The following is a 23,764-nucleotide window of genomic DNA, read 5'->3' on the forward strand; positions in this document are numbered from 1 at the left end:
AGATTGCTGAGGATTTTTAAAATGTATTTAATCACTTTTAGGATAAGGCTGTAACGTAACAAAATGTGGAAAAAGTCAAGGGGTCTGAATACTTCCCGAAGGCACTGTACTTGTGAAAATTGCACGAAAGCGATGGAAAAATACTAATAGTAGTGTGGTGCATGGCAAGTGTTTTTGTGAACGGTCTTATATCAAGCCATTGTGTAGTGATTGCGTCCACAGAGGGTAAGACTATGCCTTCTCCAGTGTTACTAATCCACGCTGTTCAGTCTGTTCAGCTTAATGTGATCTAGCAGTGTGATCATTATGCCCAGAGACATACGGTATATATCTCTATCTGTGGCTCTGATCAGACCCATGCATGTCTGATTAGAGTGTGTGCGTGTGCGAGCATCAGTCTGTATGACTCACTACTGTCATATAGTGCAGCATCCGGCCGTCCACCCTCCCCTCATCGAACTGGGTCTTATACTGAGGCAGGCCAATGTCATCCAGCCACCCTGAGGAAGGAGACGAGAGAGGGGAGAAAAGGCAAGAGAGGGGGAGAAAGAGAGTGAGATTTGCCAACCTGCCAGTCAATTTCACCATCAGAAATCAAACAATCAAACTTGCATTTTGAGAGCACTTGAATCAAATTTATAACTAGTTAATTGGATTACAATTCATTCAAAACGCCCACCATATCATTTAGACAACGTGAGATGACGTAAGGCATAGTAAAACCCCAGTATAAAACCTTGACCCTCATACTGGCAGTTCATCTACTCACTGGTCACCCAGTTGTAGTCCAGTTTGCCCTTATTGTCATCCTCCTCAGAGCCCAGAGCCTGCAGGGCCAGCTGGAGCTTCTTCCTGTGCAGCGGGTGTTTGATGCCCAGCTCCTAAACACACACACACACACGTGAAAATGCGCACACAGAGATAACCACCCAAAGTCAGTGTATTATATGCCACACCCCCAGGGCAGAACAGAGACACAGTTAGCCTGACAACAAGGATTACTTCCATCCATTTGATGAACTGCTTACAAAGTACAGTATGTTTGGCCAGAGTGGCTACAGAGTACAAAAAGAGGCAGGTTCAAAATAAAGTGCTGTGAATATTTGATGGAATATATGGGATCTGAACATCTGAAATCTGATGCTGAGATGCACCGGGCTTCAACAATTCTGCCATAATATAGAATACTTTTATATGAATAAATGAATTACACCGAGTATACAAAACATTAAAAACATCTGCTCTTTCCATGACAGACTGATCATATGACAGCTATGATCCCTTATTGGATGTCACTTGTTAAATCCACTTCAATCAGTGTAGAAAGGAAAAAATGACTTTTAAGCCTTGAGACATGGATTGTGTGTGTGTGCCATTCAGAGGGTGAATGGGCAAGACTGAAGATTCAAGTGCCTTTGAATCGGGTATGGTAGTAGGTGCCGGGCGCACCGGTTTGTATCAAGAACTGCAATGCTCCTAGGTTTTTCACGTTGAACAGTTTCCTGTGTGTATCAAGATTGGTCCACCACCCAAAGGACATCCAGCCAACTTGACACAACTGTGGGAAGCATTGGAGAAAACATGGGCCAGAATCCCCGTGGAACACTTGACACCTTGGGCAAAAGGGGGTGCAACTCAATATTAGGAAGGAGTTCCTAATGTTTTATACACTCAGCTTAAATTGAAAATACTGTGATTGAAGAAAAATTGTTGAGAGATTAAATAATGTAATCTCTTTTTACCTGGTTTAAGTTGTTTACTCTAAATTCAGACTGGAATATTCTTTTAATACTCATACTTGTTACTCAAACACCCATGACCCATTCAAAACGTACCGCGGCCCAAATTTGGGTTCTTACCCACCAGTTGAGAATCGCTGCCTTACAGGATTACTTGTCTGATTTTTAAGGTCCTTAAGTACGGTACAATAATACATAGCCTCTGGCTTTGACTTCATCAATAGGTGTTTTAAACCAGGGTTGCTTCAACCCTGAGCCTAATGGGGCGAAAATGCTTCATAGGGGATCAATTAAGCAATAAGGCCCGAGGAGATGTGGTATATGGCCAATATACCACGGCTAAGGGCTGTTCTTAAGCACGACACAACCCTTAGCCGTGGTATATTGGCCATATATCACAAACCCCCAAGGTGTCTTATTGCTATTATAAATTGGTTACCAATGTAATTAGAGCAGTAAAAATAAAAGTTTTGTCATACCCGTGGTATATGGTGTGCGTTTCTTTCGCCTATAGATGATTCTGTTACCCAGTAAACAGCACCCTACCGACAAAAATCTCTAAAACGATGCCGAATTATAGTTATTTTCCAGACACTGGTCAAAGACCCAAACAAGATTACTTTGAATACAGCCAAAGGGAACGTGATAAGATAATTGTATCAGAGTCTCTTTTTGACATGCCGGGGGGTAATTCTGACCTCTCGAAAGAACTGTTACATTTATCTAAGCGCCAGACGAGAACACATCTACATATAGTCACTCTTAGTGATTACGTACGTCAAGGCATTATTCCACGGGGACTCAGGTGGCAAAAAGAGCCATCATTGGGACAGAGCACAGATGCTTTCTGTGAGCGCTGGTGTGCCATCCTGAACAAATGCTTGATTGATTTAATGACATTAATTGGTGATCAGTTGAAAAAGGATTTTATTTAAATGGATAACACGATTGAAGAGAAACGCACAGCGCTGCAAGGAGCTGTTAATGATGATGTCATATTCAATGAACTGATGAAAACTAACCAAGCGCTCCAGGGCAAGTTGTCTACAGAAATAAAGGAACTTAAAAATCAAGAAATTCAACCATGACAAAAAAGACAAGGCCGAGGATAAAGTCTACTTCTGGAGAAACCCTGACAAAAGAGGTCCTGCTCCTTCTCTCCAAGACAGACACAGGAGGGATGCCCGCTTACTTCTATCCACCACCGTCTGACCAACGCTCTACAACCAGCGCCTCATCTGCTTCCAGTGCCAGTTTTTTATCCAATGAGAGACTGGGCCGACGGAAGGCCGGAGGTGGCCGCGGGCACACGCACCGACGAGATGCCGCACCCGACAGGGTAAGAAGAAACGACTACCAGAGGCAGAGGAGACCGTTCACACGTTCCCAGAACCCACGGGACTGAGTGTTTTTAATTTATCAAGCAAGATATTGAGCCCTGCCCATGTCTCCTTGCTTAATAAAGGGTGATCTTTTGTGCCTACAACTCAGTGCAACAATTTTGATGTTAAGGTAGACATGTTTAAGTTTTTTTAGAAACATACGTTTTAAGAGAATACTTTAGCTCCCGTAATCGTGATATTTCTACTGAACATGTAGGTTGCTCACCTGTACATACTCCGACTCCTTTTAGAAGTAAGAGTTATTTTGTACCTCCAGCCAATCGCAATCAATCTATGGAGACATATTGCAGACTTGTTGAAAAAGATGTTGTTCATCTCCTTAAGAACAAACAGGAGAACATATCTTTCCATCATTTACCTAAGGATGAAAAACAAGCTTTGCTTGATTTACAATCTGATACGTCAGTCCTTATTCGTCCTGCTGATAAGGGTGGGTCGGTTGTACTCATGGATAGGACAGTTTATGTAAATGAGTGTCATAGACAACACCTTTTACAAGAAACTCAGAAGTGACCCCACTGCCTAATTTCAGAACATGATCTTTACTGTCCTAGATGGTTATTTACGTTCTGGTCAGATAACCAAAAAAGAACATAACTTTTTGGCTATTCAACACCCTTTTTATACTTCCAGAAATTACACAAGAATGTTACAAACCCTCCAGGGCGCCCTATTGTAGCGGGCATTGATGCAGTAACGGCCCCTCGATCGACTTTTGTTGACTTTTTTATTAGACCACTCGCAGAACAGCTCCCCTCCTTTGTAAAGGACACCAGCAGTATGAGCTCTATTATTGAATCTCTTGATCCTCTCCCTGACAATACTTTGTTAGTTACTTTTGATGTTGAGTCGTTATACACCAATACTCCACACAAGGGCAGTATTGAAGCTGTGGAACGTGACCCCAATGAACTGCCTTCCAGTGTATGCCTTATTACATTGACTGAAATAGTACTTACAAACGACTTCATGTTTCTAAATGATTTCTTTATTCAGACGAAGGGTACTGCTATGGGATCCCCCACGGCTCCTAACTATGCTAATATGTATGTGGGTTACATGGAGAAAGAGTATATTTTCATTCCTCTCAAAAATGTTTTCTTGCCTAAGTTCATTATTTGGAAACAGTATCATGATATTTTTGTTCTATGGCGGGGTGACGCAAAACAGCTCCAGGTGTTCCATGCTTTTCTTAACTCCTGTTCTGAGCATCTGAGATTTACTATGCCATCTGATACATGTCAAATCAGTTTTCTTGATCTTCTGAGAAGATAATGTTCTATACACTGATAGTTGTCACCCACTTCCCTTGAGAAACAGTTTGCCCGACAGCCAATTCTGTCGAATCAAAAGAATTTGTAAAATGCAATCAGATTTCGACAGAAATATGGCTGAGACGCAAAGAAAATTCAAGGAGAGGGGGGTACCAAAAATGGTCAGATTAATAATGCCATTGAGAAAATTCTAAACAAAACGAGACATGACCTTTTTCAAGGTCAGTCTCGCAAAAATAAGCATTCTTGTGTTCTAACTACCCGCTATTCAAAGCGCTCTGAACAAATTAAGGGAATCGTTCAAACATTGGCACATTCTAAGATCCGATGACAGTATCGGTAATATGTTTTCAGACCTTCCCTTGGTCGTTTTCTCACGGGGCAGAAACAGAGATCAATTGGAAAACTAATTTACCACCCCAAGATATCCCTGCACAGCGTGTATTTGCACCCCTACTGGATGGAAACTACAAATGTAATGGCTGTGCTCAATGCAATGGCACTTATAAATGTAGATCCTTCAAACACCCACAAACAGGGAAATCGATCCCAATCAAAGGTGTTATCACATGCTCTACTAAGGCAGTTATTTATCTTATAACTTGTCCTTGTGGTAAAAATGATGTGGGTAAAACAAAGCGTGAATTAAAAGTACGTATCTCAGAGCATCGTAGCACCATTAGGTGAAAAAACTTGACATACCCAGTTGCGGCCCACTTTCTGGAAGAAAACCACTCCATTTCGTCTCTACGTTATATTGGCATCGAACATGTCACCCTCCCTAGGAGAGGGGGTGACCTTGACAATTTATTGTTAAAACAAGAGGCTGCCTGGATCTTTAATTTAAAGACCCTTGCTCCCTTCGGTCTCAACGAACACTGATCTGAAGCAATTATTGTGATTTGCTATTGTAAATGTTTGTAGGCTTATGTAGCCAGCACCTCGCTTAAATAGGTGTGCGTTTCTTTCGCCTCTAGATTATACGGTCTGATATACCACGGCTGTCAGCCAATCAGCATTCACGGCTCGAACCACCCAGTTTATAATAACAAATAACATATGGCTGTACTGCGGTGTACAGGTGTTTTTTCGTTCCATTTAACCTTTATTCATACAGGTCAGTCTCATTCAGATACAATCTCTCCTGCTCAGTACTCACCCTCTCTAGATCCTGCTGTGAGGCCTGCAGCAGAGTCTGTCCAGAAGAGATCCACACGTGGGCCATGTTCAGGTAGAGCCCCAGTCCCTGCTCCTGCAGCCAGTCACACACCTGCTCCTTGGACCAGCGGGCAAACGGGGTGTCCAAGTCACTACAAGCGAGAGAATTACAGTAGGACACACTGGCTTATATTTCTGAATGACTTGACCATTGTAGTGCTCTACATCCAACTAGTTTAGATTTAACTTCCTTTATTATTCAAGGGGAGTGTACTGTGCACACTAACTTCTTATTTCAAATTAACTCAAGGTGAGTGCACATGCACACTAACGTGTTGTGTGATTGCTGTAGGTCCCGGGACCATCCCAGTCTGGGTCCTGCTGTGGCCCGGACTCCGCCTCTCTTGAACTCGACCGGCTCTGATAGGTTGTCATCCAGGTTGAACGTGGTGGACTGACTTCTCCTCAGCCTTAAAATAAATAAATATATATAAATTAAGTCTGGTCATGGTTGAAAGTTGTGCACTTATGGTGGAGTAACAACTGCAGAAAGCAATTTTTTATAAAATAATACATCTCCAAAACATGTTTCTGTTACTTACAGTTGAAGTCGGAAGTTTACATACACTTAGGTTGGAGTCATTCAAACTCGTTTTTCAACCACTCCACACATTTCTTGTTAACAAACAATAGATATGGCAAGTCGGTTAGAACATCTACTTGTGCATGACACAAGTAATTTTTCCAATTGTTTAGACAGATTATTTACATTTTTACATATATCACAATTCCAGTGGGTCAGAAGTTTACATACACTAAGTTGACTGTCTTTAAACAGCGTGGAAAATTTCAGAAAATGATGTCATGGCTTTAGAAGCTTCTGATAGGCTAACTAACATCATTTGAGTCAATTGGAGGTGTACCTGTGGATGTATTTCAAGGCCTACCTTCAAACTCAGTGCCTCTTTGCTTGACATCATGGGAAAATCAAAAGAAATCAGCAAAGACCTCAGAAAAAAAATTGTAGACCACAAGTCTGGTTCATCCTTGGGAGCAATTTCCAAATGCCTGAAGGTACCACGTTCATCTGTACAAACAATAGTATGCAAGTATAAACACCATGGGACCACGCAGCCGTCATACCGCTCAGGAAGGAGGCGCGTTCTGTCTCCTAGAGAAGAACGTACTTTGGTGCGAAAAGTTCAAATCAATCCCAGAACAACAGCAAAGGACCTTGTGAAGATGCTGGAGGAAACAGCTGCAAAAGTATCTATATCCACAGTAAAACGAGTCCTATATCGACATAACCTGAAAGGCCGCTCAGCAAGGAAGAAGCCAATGCTCCAAAACCGCCATAAAAAAGCCAGACTACGGTTTGCAACTGCACATGGGGACAAAGATCGTACTTTTTGGAGAAATGTCCTCTGGTCTGATGAACCAAAAATAGAACTGTTTGGCCATAATGACCATTGTGATGTTTGGAGGAAAAAGGAGGCTGCTTGCAAGCAGAAGAACACCATCCCAACCGTGAAGCACAGGGGTGGCAGCATCATGTTGTGGGGATGCTTTGCTGCAGGAGGGACTGGCGCACTTCACAAAATAGATGGCATAATGAGGATGGAAAATTATGTGGATATATTAAAGCAACATCTCAAGACATCAGTCAGGAAGTTAAAGCTTGGTCGCAAATGGGTCTTCCAAATGGACAATGACTCCAAGCATACTTCCAAAGTTGTAGCAAAATGGCTTAAGGACAACAAAGTCAAGGTATTGGAGTGGCCATCACAAAGCTCTGACCTCAATCCTGTAGAAAATTTGTGGGCAGAACTGAAAAAGCGTGTGCGAGCAAGGAGGCCTACAAACCTGACTCAGTTACACCAGCTCTGTCAGGAGGAATGGGCCAAAATTCAACCAACTTATTGTGGGAAGCTTGTGGATGGCTACCCAAAACGTTTGACCCAAGTTAAACAATTTAAAAGGCAATGCTACCAAATACTAATTGAGTGTATGTAAACTGCTGACCCACTGGGAATGTGATGAAAGAAATAAAAGCTAAAATAAATAATTTCTCTCTACTATTATTCTGACATTTCACATTCTTAAAATAAAGTGGTGATCCTAACTGACCTAAAACAGGGAATCTTTACTAGGATTAAATGTCAGGAATTGTGAAAAACTGAGTTTAAAAGTATTTGGCTAAAGTGTATGTAAACTTCTGACTTCAACTGTATATTGCAAGCTAAATCAGATTAAGATTAACCAGGGTTGTATTCATTAGCGCACACCGTAGCAAATTGTTTTGGAACAGAAAATGAAAACAAGCATTTTGCATTGGACAAATTCAAGTAATCACTCCCTTTCAGGTAGTTTCTTTCCCTTTGGTGCCTCTTAAATATGCCCCACACATTCCAAACTCAATCTTGATGTTTAGGCCAGTGTCATCAAGAGTTCTGTACCAATCATCTTTAACACTCACTTTCCAAAGAGTGCCTTGATTCCCCTGGACTTCTTCTTGCCCTCGGGAGAGGTAGTAGAGGTCACACTGGTCAGTGTGTTGGTGCTGTCGCTGATGGCTGACCTCTGGGGTAGCCCTGCCAGGTCCAGATGGTCAGTGCCCCCCTCTCGCACGGTCTCAGCTGTACAAACAAGGCATTAGCACCGCCATGCTACCATGCTGACTGAGGTGACAGCCATGGTGTGTGTCCAAAATTGCACCCTATTTCCTATGTAGTGCATTACATTTGTCCAGGGCTCTGGTTAGTAGTACACCGTATAGGGAATAGGGTGCCATTTCAGACAAAACCATGCACAGATATCTGCTTCCCAGGGTCAGAGGCAACTCCCAGACAGCGAGATCATGGGGATGGCATCAACACTAATACCCTGACAGTCTGGTCTGTTATAACCCGCTAATTAAAAATGTTTTAAATCCCCATAAAAATCTGTCTGTTTAAGCTAGAGATCTATTCTTTGCATGGGCTACCCGATGTCGGCCTTCCGCATCTGCGGTGGAAAGTGGCAGAGCTACAGCGCTGTTTGCAAGACCAGGAGACATCTCACAAAAACATCTGTAGCGTCTGATAGGGCAGTGACAGTTATGGAATTTCCAGTAACAGTTACTTGTCAGGCAAATGTCCACGGTCACTGGTATAACCGTTCAAATAGCAAAATTAAGGCACTCTGGTTTCCTCCTCTATTCTCCAAAATAATCGATTCCTCGACTCTTTGCCCGTTGAGTCCCATGTCTGTCTACCTGGTGGCCGACATGCCTACCTATACCTGGCTGTGCCTCTCCCATCGCTCTCTCCCTCGCTCTTTCTTTGCTGTGAAAGATGCGAGAGTTTGTGTTCTCGAAGTAGACTAGGGCAAATAGTTTCCTCTGTTGCAAAAATACTGAATCTTAGGAGTCGATTCCTAGCGGAGAAATGCGAGTCGACGGGCAAGGAATCGATTATTATGGAGTCAACTCCCAATCACTATCAAGCAGTTGCAGAAGTGCAGCTCACCAAGAATGACATTTGGTAGTTAATTTCAGCAGAGATGATGGCTTTTAGCATCATTTTTGTATCTTTGTAAACCGGATAAAATGTATTGCCAGAGAAGTATGCATACTAGGCTACAGATACAGATCACGCAAACGTTACAGCATCAAAGGGAGCATGTTGAAGAAGGGAGAAGATGGAGTCAAGGATTAAAAACTTGTTTATAATAGTCATTCATTTACACTACTGCTATTGGGTATATTGGATATACTTCTTTAAAAATAAAGTTAATAAATATTTTCTAAAGTTCTGAAGAGTTTGGTCTGCACTCTGTGGGAAGATGAGGCTCTCACGAACACGACGGTGTTCTCCGTTTTGTTCTACGACCCCCACAAGCCCCACGGGACTCGTCTGAAGGTAACCCGCTACTGGTTAAAAACAATTAATGGAAGTAGGGATGCACGATAAATCAGTGAACATATCGGAATCGGACGATATTAGCTAAATATGCCAACATCGGTAACGGCCCGATGTCTAGTTTAACGCCAATGTGCAAAACCGTTCTCCGTCGTGGGTGATGTTGGCTTTCGCCGACTGGTCGAGCACCGGTACACACTACCAAGTGAAGTGCGCTATTTTTCAGATGTTGCCCTACCGGTGTTACACAGTAATAGCTTCACGACATACTATGCAATGCTGTTTGGGTCTTTGGGTGTCAAAAAAGATACACGTCAAATAAGCTTGAATTTGACATGTCAAATAACACAGTTCTGTTATAGAATGTTGTGAGTGCTGAATTTGCACGTGCAAGCCAAGCGCCACCACTATCAGTAGCACTGTCAAAGCTGTACAAAAGTCTTCAAACAAGCAAACACCGGCACCAACGATGTGTTTACAAATCAAAATGTATTTGTTACATGGTTGGCAGATGTTAATGCGAGAGTAGCGAAATGCTTGTGCTTCTAGTTCCGACAGTGTATTAATATCTAACAAGTAATCTAACAATTCCCCAACAACTACCTAATACACACAAATCTAAAAGGGGTGAATGAGAATATGTACATGTAAGTATATGGATGAGCGATGGCCGAGCTTCATAGGCAAAGTGCAATAGATGATATAAAATACAGTATATACATGTGATATGAGTTAAGTAAGATACGTAAACATTATTAAAGTGGCATTATTTAGAGTGCATTGTATAAAATAACTAGTGATCAATTTATTAAAGTGGCCAGTGATTGGGTCTCAATGTAGGCAGCAGCCTCTCTGAGTTAGTGATTGCTGTTTAGCAGTCTGATGGCCTTGAGATAGAAGCTGTTTTTCAGTATCTCGGTCCCAGCTTTGATGCACCTGTACTGACCTCGCCTTCTGGATGGTAGCGGTGTGAACAGGCTGTGGATCGGGTGGTTGATGTCCTTGATGATCTTTTTGGCCTTCCTGTGACATTGGGTGCTGTAGGTGTCATGGAGGGCAGGTAGTTTGCCCCTGGTGATGCGTTGTGCAGACCGCACCACCCTCTGGAGAGCCTTGCGGTTGAGGGCGGTGCAGTTGCCGTACCAAGCTGTGATACAGCCCAACAGGATGCTCTCGATTGTGCATCTGTAATAGTTTGTCAGGGTTTTGGGTGACAAGCCAAATTTCTTCAGCCTCCTGAGGTTGAGGAGGCACTATTGCGCCTTCTTGACCAGACTGTCTGTATGAGTGGACCATTTCAGTTTGTCTGTGATGTGTACGCCGAGGAACTTAAAACTTCCATCTTCTCCCCTGCTGTTGGTTGGTAATAAAGCATTATTTGTTTGACCACAACTTCTGGGGTAGCTAGCTTTAGCTTGGTACCTAGCTAGCAACAATATAACCAGCCTGAAAACAATGACCAGTAGAAACTGCAGTCATTTTCATTATTCTTATCAATGATTTTGGAGTCCTTGTGAGTAAGTATTAGCTTGGTAGCCACGTGTTATTTGCTTATTGAAATTGAACTTTAGTTCATGAAAATAAATATCTAGCCAGCTACTTAACCCTGTTGCCAGAAGCTAACGTTATAAGCAGCCAGCGAGCTTCATCTGGCTAGTAACGCTCGACTGGACCGGGTTGTGTTGTGAAGCTAGCCACAATAAGGATTAGGCACAATAGCGTAATTTGCGGTTTGCCTTTAAAATAAAAGTACCTCTTTGAAAGTGATGCAGAAGGTTATAATTGGTGGAATTGTGCCATATTTAGACTAGATAATGTTAAACAAGGTTGGAATGTGAAGCAATGAAATGGGGTATCAGTCTACTCAGTGACACCCACAGAACACAACTGTGAAGAGTTTACGCAACTATTAGCACTGTAACTCTTATGGCGGGACTGTGTGAAAACACCTCCACAGTCAGCCTATTGTGTGTATTGACATTCATATTGCACTGTACAGCTTTACCTAAGGATTGAGGATCAATGAAATGGGGTATCAGTCTACTCAATACCCAATATAATTTTTCCCAACGTCCTCCTCAGAGTTATCAGACTCCAAAACATCCACGCAGTATTGTTTTTCCTCTGGAATAGTGTTCAATACACATAGGTTGACAATAAATGTGGCTCAATTCACAGCTGTTTCAGAGTCCCGCAATAAGAGCTACGATGCTAATGTTCTCTGGGTGTCACCGAGTAGACTGATACCCCATGTCATTGATCCACAATCCATAGGTAAGGCTGTACAGTGAAATAAGTATGCCCCCAATGCAATTCTAAAGTATAATACATCCAGTGTGATTTCAACAGATTTTTGTCAAATTAACAAATCTTTTGTCATTTTTATCATAACATTCCAAACTCGTTTAGCATGATCTATTCCATTATGGCATTCCACTATTTGTATTAATTTGCATCACTGTTAAAGACATACTTTTATTTTGAAGGCAAACCGCAAAGTCCACTATTCACATAGATGGGTCCGACTACCATTAATCAAATAAGAACTCTTATAAATTAGGGTTATTTTAGATGACACCTATCTATACAGTTAGCTAAGTATAGCTACTGAAACAGATTATCGTTTTGCTATGTTTTTGGGGAAGAACATTGTTTGCGTCCATGATCTAGCAAGATTTTTTTTTAATGACCAGCACGGTTGGTGCGCGAGATAACTTTACTAGCATCATAGCATATGTATCGATGAATCATTGTGACATATGAGATACGAGTGATCATGTAATCAATGTGTAATAACTACGTAAAAAATGAATGAACTTGTTAAATTATGTCACGTGCAGTCATATTAAGGTCCTGATTGGTCAAATAGCTGGGACAGAGACACATTTTTATTTGACAGGCATCTTTTTTGACACGCGAAGACCCAAACGGGGTTCCATAGTATGAGAAATCCTGGTTGAGAATGAAACGACTGAACAAGGAAACAGCACAGCAAGTAAATGAAAGATATAGGTTTTGATGATGTTTTACTGGTAATGGGGACATGCGTAAATGCCAACAAAATAACTTTTTGGTCAGTTTGTGTGTGTGTGTGTGTGTGTGTGTGTGTGTGTGTGTGTGTGTGTGTGTGTGTGTGTGTGTGTAACCTTTAACTAGGCAAGTCAGTTAAGAACAAATTCTTATTCACAATGATGGCCTACCCTGGCCAAAACAGGACGACGCTGGGCCAATTGTGCATCGCCCTATGGGCCTCCCAATCACGGCCGGATGTGATACAGCCTGGATTCGAACCAGGGACTATAGTGACGCCTCTTGCACTGAGATGCAGTACCTTAGACCGCTGCGTCCATGTGTGTGAGTAAACTATTTAACTGTACGAGAATGCTTAAAAGGCCGCTAAAATGCGTTTTTTTCTTTGGCAAGGAAAATATCAGTATCGACCAAAAATGTCATATTGGTGCATCACTAAATGGAAGTATGGAAGTCTTTGTGTCCCCACCCCATCTAGCATTCTTATATCTCCTAGATATAGGACAGACACTCTAAAACCTTATTCCTTATGATTTATTTTGTGCCATTTATGAATGTTATTCAATGTGTTTCTTTGGGCTACAGCAGTAAAGGCCAAATTCAATCTAAAATTCTAAATCAAGTTGCTAAATGATCTACGGTATAACCAGCTTAAAACAATTCCATATGCTAGGTTAGTAGAACCCCTCCTTAATGCATGCAATGGAGTGGAGACTATAAAAGCACTAAAGATAACTTTAGTTGTAGGCCTTACATAATTCAAAGACTAGTTATGCACTGGTGTAAAGACAAAACAGGACGGAAATGCATACAATTCCCATTTCATTATTAGACTTAAACAGAGGATAATTCGTGCAAACACACATTCCTAAATGAGACTCACCTCACTGAGCGTGTACATGGGAGAGTGAGGTGGTCTAACTTTAGAAAGAACAACATTCAGGATCTGACCGTGGTTAGTGCGTTTAAGGAAACGGCTATATGAATATTGGCAGTTCAATTCCTATCGGGTGGCATCATTGCAGATGACATCATCTGGTAATAAGACCCAGATATGGTTTGGTGCGAGGGGAGTTTGAACAGAAATAGAAAAGAGCACATATACATGCAGAGTTTGGAGATGTACAGAACTAACATACAAAACGCTGTCCCTCAGCTTTGATGCTATCCCGCACTGGTGCTCATAAAAAGCAGTTTGGCGAGGAACAACCGCTGGTAACATGGGTGTGGTTGTATAAAAGGAAGTCTAGTGTAGCTACTGTAGAATTATATACTAAATGGACGCCAACAATAGGAGCCAGAACAGGGCCTTGCCATGGGTTCATGGTAGCCCGAGAGTAACCTCTATTCAAATGTCTAGAGTGGAAATTCAAACCCTTTCTTCTCTATCCATGAACTCCCAAGTTATATCAACACGAGCATGTTTCATTAAGTCTTGGAATAAAAAGGTCACCACCAAGATTTTTAAGACTTGGGTGAATCATGAGTTCTGAAATTGAATTACAAAGAATAGAAATTCCTACCCTTACTTTCTACCAACATGTCTACCAATACGTCTTGGAATATAGAAGTCACCCTCAACTCATATTCCATATAAAGTGGGCACCCAAGAGAGTTCAAAACCTATAATGCATTTCTAAGTGTTGGGAGAAATTCAATTACAAAGGACACTTCGGCTTACACAAGTTTGTGAGTTAGGTGAAAGTAGAAAGTCAACAGTTGGTTGAGTGTGTTTGGGAAGGAAGGGGGTGGGGGGAATGAGGTCAGGGGTCATATTCAGTACTGGTCATTCCTCCAGAGAGGCCTTACTGCAGCCCGCCTTGCCCTGAAGACATAATGGCTCCATTATTCTGTACCTAGCATAGGGGCACTTGCAATCCAGCTGCGGTCTTCACAATGCGTTACACAAAGCACAAAGAGGCCAAAGGTTACTGAAGGGAAAAAACAACAGGGGATATTCATATAATGATGGTAGGGGCAGGAGGCAGATAATACATACATACATACATACAAAGCACACACACTAGGCTACATTTTCATAATCAGACAGGGAGAACAGTTTGTGGGACTAATAATTATGCTGTTTGTATGTATTTGAAACTATGGGTGTGGTTTAGGGAACAAAAATGTTAAAAGCTACATCGAAAAACTAAGCTCTTTGGAAAGAACCACTCAGTCTTCAGAATAAAACAAAGACGGTGCAGAGTCGGTGTGGTACCACTCCCCTGCATGTCAGATATGACTCCCTGTGTTAACCCTTTTCATTGGTTCTCCTCTAACTCTCTAATTTCCTTACTGTCTGAATTAAGTGTCAAACACGTGGGGCCCGAATTTATTGACACCCTTGATAAAGATGAGGAATGGCTGTATAAAATAAATAATAAAAAATACTAGGCTACATTCTATGCTCCAAAAAAATGTGGATATATTATTATTTTATACTAATACAATTGCTCAGAGAAAGACATTTTGTTGTATATACACTGCACATATAATTAAAAGCAAAGAATAACACAGACCACAATCTTACTAATCATGTCATTAACAGTTCAAGTCAAAATAGCACAAAAGAAGCAAAATAACTGTCAAAAACCATTGAGTAGCAGGGTTATATCTGGGCCCTTATTAAAAAAAGCATCTCAGAGTAAGACTGCTGCTCTAGGATCGTTTTTTCCTTTAAGTTCATAATGAACAAAGTTGTATGGACAGGGAGGACCTGATCCTAGATCAGCACTCCTACTCTAAGTTGCTTTGTGAATATGGGACCTGTCCCCACAAAGCTTCCACCTGAGACCCACAGCCCATTCACGCACACTAGGCCACCCATCCACCCTGTCTTACCCAGGTTAGGGGCGCTGGCTGTCCTCTTGCCCCCCTTGATCTTGAAGAAGCCTCGGCCAAAGGAGGAGCGAGCCTTCTTGGTACCGAAGCTGTCGTCCTCTGGGCGAGATGAAGAGGGAGACTTGGGCGGGCGCTCGCTGATCTTACTGATTTCCTCCACCGCCTTATTCTGAACAGTAGCAAAATACAGAATTGACACGTCAATTTTACATTTTAGTCATTTAGCGGACGCTCTTATCCAGAGTGACTTACAATCAGTGCATTCAACTAAGGCACGGTAGGTAAAAATAAACATATCACAGTCATTGCAAGTAAAAACCTCCTTCAAAATCGCCGCTATCTGCAAAATCAGTTCACACAATGCCAGAAGCATGTCATTTCGCACACATGTAGTAATAAATAAAACAATCTTTAAGAAGTTGAATTTGAAAATAACTGACAGTGTAGAGTTGGCTTTAAGTGTAAAGGATTGAGAAATTTCAATTCAATATGATAAAAGGCAATCAAACGCATGCTATGAAACCAAGGTGACACTCACTCACTTTACTGAGGATGCTAGCCTCATAAGGAATAGGTTATCAGCCTTTTAAACAAGACGGATGAGGCCAAAAAGGAAAACTATTTAAAGAATGATAAAGAGAGGATAAGCAAAAAATAAAGTGTCTGACCCCGAAATATGCAAAGAAGACTGTTGAGAACAGACTCACCTCTGTTGGCTTTTCGTCAATCACCAATGTAATCTGTCACAGGTGATATGATGACATGGGATGGAGTGTTAATGATGAAATTCAATGATGAAATCAAATCATGATAATGATGACTTTAGAACTGAGAGATGATGACCTGCCCTTCAAGGGAACTCAGAAATATCTTTACCTTTTCACTGTTGCTGACATACACGTTTTCCTGACTCGCTGACTTCAGGACATGCAGGGTCCTGAAATGACAAAGCTCATCACAGTGAACACTACAAGACTTTGATCTAGTCAATGTGCCAAAGTGAAAGTGGTGCGGTACTGAACCACTGGCCTTTGGCAGGAAGGCAATCTGACAGACAGCGGAAGCTTTAAGCAAAAGGATGACACGTGGCTTCACACCATGGGCATACTCACTGTGGAGTATCACATGATAGGGGGGCCTCCTGTGACACTTCCTGATCCCCTGCCTCACTGCAGAGTGTTGGGACGCTAACACGAACAAGCTGTGAGCTGCCTGCTGCACGCTATACTGTACACTGTCAAACCTGGGTGTGGAGGCTATCGATATTTGTCGTAGGAAGCCTCATTTGTCAGTCAAGCGGATTTAAACAGCCTTATGGGACACCTTGGACCTCGTGGTGTCCAAATATCATGAATTATGCCCCATTTACCATGCTAAGGCAAGATGAGGCATGATATCTTGCCTAGGTGTTGACCTTTTCCATAGACGGGTCTCATTTGAGGAACTAGGTCTACACACCATTCAAGACATCTCTCTTTCCTAGTCAGCTCACTCTGCTCATGGGCAAACTAAGGTACATAGGTACTTTGTTCATCTAAGGTTCAAACTAAGGTACTTTGTTCATCAACAGGAGTGCACACAGTAACAAAATGTTTTGCAATGTAAACAAGTGTGTCTATTGGGGAAATTCAGGTAGGTCCGTTCCCGCTTTGTCCCGTTTGGTTCCTAGTAAAAAGAACAGCACTGGACAGACACCCAAAGCCAAAAACTAACGTTGTTCTTGAAGAAATGCAGATGTTGTTCTGGAAGAAATGTGGAAATTGTCCCACAGGTTTAGCTGAAGCCCGTTACAAAGATTATAGATAAGCATCTAGTTCAGCTCACCTCTCAGGTTCAGCTTGGTCAAGCTCTGGCACGCTCTGTAGAGCGCAGGCTGACTGGACTGTAGGGCTGGTTGTTGGCGAAGGCACTTCAGTAGCACCATAGTGCGTCTCCAGCTATGCATTGAGGCAGAGGACCAAAACGGGAATAAACATTTAGTAAAATACAACCGCCATCAAAGTCAGATGTTACTTTTCTCTGTCGTGTCAAGGTGTTTTCACGACTTAGTAGACTAAGGGTAACGAGCAGTTAATGGTGTTGTCATAATTCAAAAAGACAAGTGTCACTGCAAAGTTACATTGAACGTTATCAGACTAATTTGGCAAAGTGACAGCAACACCTCATTCAGAAGTGTGAAATCTAAGGACAGCATGTGTCCTTATTGACTGTTTCATTGGTTGGAGAACATCTCAAGGCTTTTTGAGAAGGTCTAATGAGGGTGACACATTAATTCATAGAAATATATTCTGTTCTGTGATCCGAGGGCCTTAGCCTGTTTAGTCAATCTATAAATCATCACGTAATCCTGTACCTCGTCTGGGCTCTTCCCGGCTACTTCCTCGACTCCAGCTAGCGCGTGCCTCTCCGACTCCAGGGCAACCGGGGTGGTTGTCGTTGACATCACAGAGAGGGAGTTGTCGCTGTTACTCTCGTCACTCTCACCATCTTTGGTTTTGTCTGGAATGGAAGATGAATTATTTTTAGCAGTCAGATTTGTATGTAGCCTAGAGAGAGAGAGCGAGTTCAGAGTTGGCCATTCTATTGGAGCCCAATGCCAGAAATATGAAGCTTTGAAGTTTAAAGATTGACTTCAAGAACATTTCTATCTGCTCTTACAAATCACTTCTATATCACTAATTAAACTGCATCTGACAGGTCATTCACAAGGTCTGAATCGTACTACACCGGCTCTGACACTCGTCGGATGTGGCAGGGCTTGCAAACCATTACAGACTACAAGGGGAAGCACAGCCGAGAGCTGCCCAGTGACACCAGCCTACCAGACGAGCTAAACAACTTCTATGCTCACTTTGAAGCAAACAACACTGAAACATGCATGAGAGCACCAGCTGTTCCGGACGACTGTGTGATCACGCTCTCCACAGCCGATGTGAGTAAGACCTTTAACCTGTTGGGGCTAGGGGGCAGTATTGAGAATTTTGAAAAAAATATGTGCCCATTTTTAACTGCCTCCTACACCAACTCAGAAGCTAGAATATGCATATTATTGTTCATGTTTGGATAGAAAACACTCTGAATTTTCTAAAACTGTTTGAATGGTGTCTGTAAGTATAACAGAACTCATATGGCAGTCAAAACCCTGAGACAAATTATGACAGGAAGTGGATACCTGATGTGTTGAATTACCTTTAAGCCTATGCCATTGAAACACACAGGGGCTTATTAATTGTTGAGCACTTCCTATTGCTTCCACTAGATGTCACCAGTCTTTACAAAGTGTTTTGAGTCTTATACTGTGAGAACTGAACGAACAAGAGCCTTGGAACGGTGGTGGCCGATTAGACTCTGGCGCGCGAGTTCATGTTGGGTACTCTCGTTCCAATACGTTTTAAAAGAGAATTCAATCGTCCGCCTTGAATATTATTCATGTTCTGGTTAAAAAAGGCACTAATGATTTATGCTATACAACGTTTGACATGTTTGAACGAACGTAAATATTTTTTTCCCCCTCGTTCATGACGAGAAGTCCGGCTGGCATAGATCATGTGCTAACAACACGGAGCTTTTTGGACATAAATGAGCTTTTTCGAACAAAACTACATTTGTTATGGACCTGGGATTCCTGGAAGTGACATCTGATGAAGAGAATCAAAGGTAATGGATTATTTACATAGTATTTTCGATTTTAGATCTCTCCAACATGGCGGTTAGTCTGTATCGCAAAGCGTATTTTTCTGGGCGCAGTGCTCAGATTATTGCAAAGTGTGATTTCCCAGTAAGGTTATTTTTAAATCTGGCAATCCGGTTGCGTTCAAGAGATGTAAATCTATAATTCTTTGAATGACAATATAATATTTTACCAATGTTTTCGAATAGTAATTATTTAATTTGTCGTGCTGATTGACTGGCGGTTATTGGAGGGAAACGATTTCCTCAACATCAACGCCATAGTAAAACGCTGTTTTTGGATATAAATATGAACTTGATAGAACAAAAAATGCATGTATTGTCTAACATAATGTCCTAGGAGTGTCATCTGATGGAGATTGTCAAAGGTTAGTGCATAATTTTAGCTGGTTTTCTGCTTTTGGTGACGCCCGTCTTTGAATTTACAAAACATTACACACAGCTATTGTCAATGTACTCTCCTAACATAATCTAACCTTATGCTTTCGCCGTAAAGCCTTTTTGAAATCGGACAACGTGGTTAGATTAAGGAGATGTTTATCTTTCAAAGGGTGTAAGATAGTTGTATGTTTGAGAAATTTGAATTATGACATTTAATTGTTTTCAAATTTGGCGCTCTTGATATTTCACCTGTTGTTGATAGGGTGTACCAGGGGTGGGACACCCTATCACCAGGACGTGTACTGCAAGCATGCGCTGACCAACTGGCAAGTGTCTTCACTGACATTTTCAACCTCTCCCTGTCCGAGTCTGTAATACCAACACGTTTTAAGCAGACCACCATAGTCCCTGTGCCCAAGAACACTAAGGTAACCTGCCTAAACAAATACCGACCCATAGCACTCAAGTATGTAGCCATGAAGTGCCTTGAAAGGTTGGTCATGGCTCACATCAACACCATCATCCCAGAAACCCTAGACCCACTTTGCATACCGCCCCAACAGATCCACAGATGATGCAATATCCATTGCACTCCACAACACCCTTTCCCACCTGGACAAAAGGAACACCTATGTGAGAATGCTATTCATTGACTAGAGCTCAGCGTTCAACAGCATAATGCCCTCAAAGCTCATCAATAAGCTAAGGACCCTGGGACTAAACACCTCCCTCTGCAAATGGATCCTGGACTTCCTGACGGGTTGCTCCCAGGTGGCAAGGGTAGGTAACAACACATCTGCCACACTGATCCTCAACACAGGGGCCCCTCAGGGGTGCATGCTCAGTCCCCTCCTGTACTCCCTGTTCACTCATGACTGCACGGCTAGGCACGACTCCAACACCATCATTAAATTTGCCGATGACAAAACAGTGGTAGGTCTGATCACCGACAACGATGAGACAGCCTATAGGGAGGAGGTCAGAGACCTGGCCGTGTGGTGCCTGGACAACAACCTCTCCCTCAATGTGATCAAGACAACGGAGATGATTGTGGACTATAGGAAAAGGAGGACTGAGCATGCCCCAATTCTCATTGATGGGGCTGTAGTGGAGTAGGTTGAGAGCTTCAAGTTCCTTGGCGTCCACATTACCAACGAACTAAGCACACCAAGACAGTCGTGAAGAGGGCACGACAAAACCTATTCCCCCTAGGAGACAAAAGATTTGGCATGGGTCCTCAGATCCTCAAAAGGTTCTACAGCTGCACCATTGAGAGCATCCTGACTAGTTGCATCACTGACTGGTCTGGCAACTGCTCGGCCTCCGACTGCAAGGCACAACAGAGGGTAGTGCGAACGGCCCAGTACATCACTGGTGCCAAGCCTCCTGCCATCCAAGACCTCTATACCAGGCGGTGTCAGAGGAAGGCCCTACAAATTGTCAAAGACTCCAGCCACCCTCGTCATAGACTGTTCTCTCTGCTACCGCACGGCAAGCGGTACTGGAGCGCCAAGTCTAGGTCCAAGAGGCTTCTAAACAGTTTCCACTCCCCAGCCATAAGACTGCTGAACATCAAGTCAAATGGTTACCCAGACTATTTTCACCTGTTTCCTCCAGCATCTTCATTAGGTCCTTTGCTGTTGTTCTGGGATTGATTTGCACTTTTTGCACCAAAGTACGTTCATCTCTAGGAGACAGAACGCATCTCCTTCCTGAGCGGTATGAGGGCTGCGTGGTCCCATGGTGTTTATACTTGCGCACGATTGTTTGTACAGATGAATGTGGTACCTTCAGGCGTTTGGAAAATGCTCCCAAGGATGAACCAGACTTGTGGAGGTCTACACATTTTTTTTCCCGAGGTCTTGGCTGATTTCTTTTGATTTTCCCATGATGTCAAGCAAAGCGGCACTGAGTTTGAAGGTAGGCCTTGAAATACATCCACAGGTACACCTCCAATTGACGCAAACGATGTCAATTAGCCTATCAGAAGCTTCTAAAGCCATGACATTTTCTGGAAATTTCCAAGCTGTTTAAAAGCACAGTCAACTTAGTGTATGTAAACTTCTGACCCACTAGAATTGTGATACAGTGAATTATAAGTGAAATAATCTGTCAGTAAACAATTGTTGGAAAAATTACTTGTCATGCACAAAATAGATGTCATAACCAACTTGCCAAAACTATAGTTAACAAGAAATTTGTGGAGTGGTTAAAAAACTTGTTTTAATGACTCCAACCTAAGTGTATGTAAACTTCCGACTTCAACTGTATGCATAGTCACTTTAATAACTCTACCTACATGTACATACTACCTCAAATAACCAGTGCCTCCGCACATTGACTCTGTATCGGTACCCCCTGTATACAGTCTCGCCATTGTTATTTCACTGCTACTCTTTAAATACTTGTTACTTTTATCTCTTATTCTTATCTGTATTTTTATAAACTGCATTGTTGGTTAGGGGCTCGTAAGTAAGCGTTTCACTGTAAGGACTACACCTGTTGTATTCGGCGCATGTGACTAATAAAATTTGATATATGTCAAGGTGATAGGACATGGTTTTAGAAATAGAACATGGCTTCTCAAACCTTTCTTCTCTTGCACTGACATCACCATGTCCTGGACCTTCTTGTAGCGCTGCAGCGACTGCCTCAACTCCTCAATCTTACGATCCTACAGGTGCAGAGGGGTCACAGAAAGGTCAAAGTACAAGCCAGGTGACGAGATGCAGAGAGATACGTTTTTTGAACAGAGGTTCAGAGAGGTTGTAACCTCTTCTTTGGCCTGTCACATTAAACTTGACAAGACAAACTATCCGAGAGTAATGAGATGGGGTGCGAGGGTCAACTGTAGTTCACTGTACCTTCTCCTCATTGGCTGCCATCAGTGACTCCACCGCTTTTTTCATTCTCTGCACTTCCACATCTGGAGGGTAAAGAACTGGATTTCAGCAAGTGAATATACAGCAGTCAACCATGGTCAATTCTGGGCAAAGGTATGTCTGGGGTCCTCTGACTGACTCATCCATTGTGATCCATGGTACAACAGTATATATCTATTCAGAGTGGTGTCTCTGTCCGTTGTCAATATACATCATTATACAACAGTACTAAACGGACAGGGAATGCTCCTGAGGGACATTAGTGCTCCCTGTCCATCTAGTCTAACCACTTCCTAGTCTCACAGTAAGATAAGCACACCATCTAACACAGTTGACGGAACCTTGAGGTGGATGATTTGGACTTGGTGGGTACAGCCATGTCAATGTGCTGTTCTGTCACAATAAAGACATAATGAGAGGAGACATTGTGAGGAGGACAAGGATGATTATGATGAGGGTTAGCAGACAGCACACTGGGTGTTGATGGTGGGAGCAAGTGGTGAGAGAAGACGGGGGTAAGGAAAGGGTGAGGAGAGGCCTGTGTTAAAAGGTGATTATTGTTGTTTGTAGGCGAAAGCATGATAGAAGCAGACTGAACAGTGAGCTTGCATCCATGACATGACAGGTTGCAGAAAAGTTTTTTTTTAATTATTATTTTTTACATGTAGACAGGCTATGATCTTATACACACTCCCCTACGTATTTATTTGGACAGTGAAGCTAAAACGTTTAATTTGGCTCTATGCTCCAGCATTTTAGATTTGAGATCAAATGTTGTATATGAGACAAGTACATAGTGTCACCTTTCAATAAAGGGTATTTTTATACATATCTGTTTTACCATTTAGAAATGAATGCACTGTATGCATCTAGTCCCCCCATTTGAAGGTGTATTAAGTATTTGGACAAATTCATTAATAATTAAATCATTTTGTCAAAAGTTTAGTATTTGGTCCTATATATACACACAGTACCAGTCAACAGTTTGGACACACCTACTCATTCAAGGGTTTTTCTTTATTTTTACTATTTTCTACATTGTAGAATAATAGTGAAGACATCAAAACTATGAAATACCACATATGGAATCATGTAGTAAGCAAAAACATGTTAAACAAATCAAAATATATTTTAGATTCTTAAAAGTAGCCACCCTTTGCCTTGATGACAGCTTTGCACATGCTTGGCATTCTCTCAACCAGCTTCACCTGGAAGGCTTTTCCAACAGTCTTGAAGGAGTTGTGCTTAGCACTTGTTGGCTCCTTTTCCTTCACTCTGTGGTCCAACTCATGCCAAACCATCTTAATTGGGTTGAGGTCGGGTGATTGTGGAGGCCAGGTCATCTGATGCAGCACTCCATCACTCTCCTTCTTGGTCAAATAGTCCTTCCACAGCCTGGAGGTGTGTTGGGTCATTGTCCTGTTGAAAAACAAATGATAGTCCCACAGAGTGAAGGTAAATGAGCCA

The 23,764-nt window shown here is 42.2% G+C and overlaps 1 protein-coding gene across 4 annotated transcripts in view; it reads right to left on the bottom strand.

The window, feature by feature from the left end:
- The window catches only part of LOC106573299 (liprin-beta-1), a 90,607-nt gene that overhangs the window by 18,449 nt on the left and 48,394 nt on the right, over positions 1 to 23,764 (bottom strand). For all 4 annotated transcript variants that reach the window (XM_014148234.3, XM_014148233.3, XM_014148232.3 and 1 more), the window contains 12 exons: positions 22,280 to 22,341; positions 22,005 to 22,089; positions 17,698 to 17,843; positions 17,169 to 17,281; positions 16,221 to 16,281; positions 16,052 to 16,084; positions 15,345 to 15,513; positions 8,051 to 8,210; positions 5,907 to 6,044; positions 5,576 to 5,726; positions 770 to 881; positions 412 to 500 (listed from right to left, as the gene is read on the bottom strand). In XM_014148234.3, coding sequence (XP_014003709.1) covers positions 412 to 500; positions 770 to 881; positions 5,576 to 5,726; positions 5,907 to 6,044; positions 8,051 to 8,210; positions 15,345 to 15,513; positions 16,052 to 16,084; positions 16,221 to 16,281; positions 17,169 to 17,281; positions 17,698 to 17,843; positions 22,005 to 22,089; positions 22,280 to 22,341 — 1,319 coding nt within the window. The remainder of the gene's footprint in view (positions 1 to 411; positions 501 to 769; positions 882 to 5,575; positions 5,727 to 5,906; positions 6,045 to 8,050; positions 8,211 to 15,344; positions 15,514 to 16,051; positions 16,085 to 16,220; positions 16,282 to 17,168; positions 17,282 to 17,697; positions 17,844 to 22,004; positions 22,090 to 22,279; positions 22,342 to 23,764) is intronic.

Source organism: Salmo salar, chromosome 16 (genome assembly GCF_965601325.2).
Source record: "Salmo salar chromosome 16, fSalSal1, whole genome shotgun sequence".
NCBI lineage: Eukaryota > Metazoa > Chordata > Actinopteri > Salmoniformes > Salmonidae > Salmo > Salmo salar.